This window comes from Lipotes vexillifer, unplaced genomic scaffold, assembly GCF_000442215.2.
Source record: "Lipotes vexillifer unplaced genomic scaffold, Lipotes_vexillifer_v1.1 scaffold1271, whole genome shotgun sequence".
NCBI classification, from domain to species: Eukaryota; Metazoa; Chordata; class Mammalia; order Artiodactyla; family Lipotidae; genus Lipotes; species Lipotes vexillifer.
Genome location: NW_006778557.1, coordinates 93,687 through 96,880, shown reverse-complemented (window position 1 = coordinate 96,880; position 3,194 = coordinate 93,687). Strand labels below are relative to the sequence as shown.

Below are 3,194 nucleotides of genomic sequence, written 5' to 3'. Positions count from 1 at the left end.
TCAGCAGATGTATCACAATCCAATTTGTAACACCTCTTCTGTGCTACATGCTTCCCTGGATTGCTCATTTACATTTATGAATGAAAGAACATGGCTACTTGGTTTCCTCTCCCAATTTGAGTCTCCGTTGAATAAATCAGGAAGGCTGATAGGAAAGCTGGGGTCTACACCAAACCCACCATTGGAAAAAAAAATGGAGGAGCACTAACTGTCATTTGAAACCCTGGCTTCTTTGAAACACATGCTTTTTTAGAGTACTCTGGCAGCCTTTTGTCTGGGGCAAACACCATTGCTACCCAGGAGTGTTAGAAACCAACTCAAGCAGCCCACCTATTACAGGTTAAATCTTAAATTAACCTGTAATTCTTAAATCAAACATCTTGATTTCTCTTCCTCTTCTCACTCTTGCTCTCCACAACAGGCAATCATAGGGGACTCCATTGTAAAAAAAAAAAAAAAAAAAAGGTTACCACCTGAGTTACAGTCCTCTCTGACTTAGAAATTCTTCTGAGATGTGTTAAGGTTTTTTCTTTGGTATGATCCACTCTGCTTCCCAAATCCTTTTCCATTCTCTTTTCAAAACCTTTAGTCCTGTGATGTGTACTTCTGTTTTTGTGCTTTTATCAATTCCATTTTTAAAAAAATTTCTTTATTGTTAATTCAAGAGGATTTTATTTGTGTGAGGGGAGGTAAATGCTGATTTCAGTCTGCCATCTTGAACTCAAAGTGTTGCATTTTCTTTTTAACACCCAAAAGTTCAGAATTTTATTTTTTAAAAATATTTTAATTTTATACTGGAGTACAGTTGATTTACAATGTTGTGTCAGTTTCAGGTGTGCAGCAAAGTGATTCAGTTATACATATATATATATATATTCTTTTTCAGATTCCTTTCCCATATTGATTATTACAGAGTACTGAGTAGAGTTCCATGTGCTATACAGTAGGCCCTTGTTGATTATCTATTTTATATATAGTATATTTTATATATATAAATTTTTATAATAATTTTTATCTTTTCTTCACAGCATTTATCATCTCTTACTTAATGTCTTTCTTTCATGCTAAAGTATAAGCTCTGTAGAAGCATAAGCCCTGTCTTCTTGTTCTTCCTTTTACTTTCAATGGCCTAACCCATTATTGGTACCTAATAATTATTTGTTAACTGAATGAATGAATGCGTCACATAACTTGTCTACTCTCAGTGAATTTACTGAAACTTAACACCTTAAAATAGTAGCTTGTGGGGGGAGTGATGGTAGTATCTGTGAACAGCTTGAAATGATATACAAAATTTTCTGGGTATGCCTCTCTTGTTTATCCTACAGTTCTCAATTTTCAAAGGGGCCCATTAAAGAAAAAAAAGGCTGAAAGTCACTGCCTTAGGAAAAGACCCCCAAAGTAGCATTTTACTCTAAAATATTTAAAGATCTCAACTTTGTAAACCGCTAATTCCCTCTGACTTAATTTTAATTCCACAGATTTATCTGTGGCATTCCCTTGGCATATTTGGAATTTCTCAGGATCAGGTTCTATAGCAGTTCAGTGCTAAGGTGAGGAGGGGCATCTAGGTAAGGATTGACTGCAAAGAAATGATACCATGGTACACCTAGAAGCAGAGATAACAGAAGTAATTCTTCAATAGTCTTGGAGCACAAATACATTGTTTGTTTATAGAATACTTACCTTTTCAGCTGGGAGGATGTGTTGTTTCATGAACTGCTTCACCCTAGTAAGAACTTCCTGGCCTGTCCTAGTCTGTACAAACAATTGTCTGGTAGTATCAGTCTGTGGAAGTGCAGTACTGAAAGTTCTTTATAAAAAAAAAAGTTACAAAGATGTGCAAAACCATTATTATAGATTTCTGAATAGAATGTAAAGTCTTCCCCCAGTTTCCCAAAAACATCTCTCAGAAGTTTCCATATTTTGGAGTTTTTGTCTTTCATGTTATGGAAGGAATGCAGAATCACTTTATTTTGAACATTAAACTTTAATGCTTAAAGCACTTTTTGGAGAAAACATAAGCCTGGCATGATCTCAATCAATGGGAGTTTAAAATCTTTATTGAAGCCACATATCAGAATCTCTAAACAAGAAGGCAAAGAAATAGAATACAAATTTAATAATTACTCTTAGTATATGCCTCACAAATACAACTGCTGGATATCATTATAAACAAGACCTTTAAAGATCATTATGAAAAGCAGCATCATTTGTTATGTTGTGGAGATTACAAATATTCGTGTATGAGATGTATACATGTAAAACACAACTGTCCTAATGGTATGCCATGGATACTTGTGGCTTGGGCAGAATTTCCAGGGACAGCATCATCCATGCATTCAGTAAGTGCTATATATCACACTGTATTTTTTTTGTTTGCTTGTTTTAAATTTTGCTTTATATTGGAGGATAGTTGATTTACAACATTTACAATGTTTCAGGTATACAGCAAAGTGATTCAGTTATACATATACATATAGCTATTCTTCTTCAGATTCTTTTCCTATATAGGTTATTACAGAGTATTGAGTAGAATTCCCTGTGTTATATGGTAGGTCCTTGTTAATTATCTATTTTATATATAGTAGTGTGTATATGTTAATCTCAACCCCCTAATATATTTCTCCCCTCCATCACACCTGTTAGATGGCAGTGTGTTTGGAGAAAGTGTATTAGATGTCTCAAAAGTGCTCCACTAATGGGGATATGAATTTCAAAGACTCTTATGAAATGTCTGAATACAGTTTCATGCAACGTCATGGTGGAAGAGAGTAACATTTCTAAACTTAATAAATCATCTTATATAATACATAACTTTAAACAGGTATATGTAAGTAACTTAAACATTAGAAGGAAACATTTGAGAATTTTATCAATATCTTAAAGGTTTATACATTCAAATTGCAAAAAAACCCACAAACCCCTTTTAATCATTAAATGGGTATTTTCTTTAAATCTGAGGTCAATTTATTTTCAAGCATAAAAGAGATTTACTAAAAGATTTACCACGGGGGCCTCCCTGGAGGCACAGTGGTTGGGAGTCCGCCTGCCGATGCGGGGGACACGGGTTCGTGCCCCGGTCCGGGAGGATCCCACAGGCCGCGGAGCGGCTGGGCCTGTGAGCCATGGCAGCTGGGCCTGCGCGTCCGGAGCCTGTGCTCCGCAACGGGAGAGGCCACAACAGTGAGAGG

General features: G+C 35.8%; 1 protein-coding gene across 1 annotated transcript in view; it reads right to left on the bottom strand.

Moving 5' to 3' along the window:
* ACAD11 (acyl-CoA dehydrogenase family member 11) overlaps positions 1-3,194 on the bottom strand; it is a 93,607-nt gene that overhangs the window by 54,128 nt on the left and 36,285 nt on the right. Inside the window, 1 exon segment of the mRNA XM_007451695.1 lies at positions 1,687-1,813. Coding sequence (XP_007451757.1) covers positions 1,687-1,813 — 127 coding nt within the window.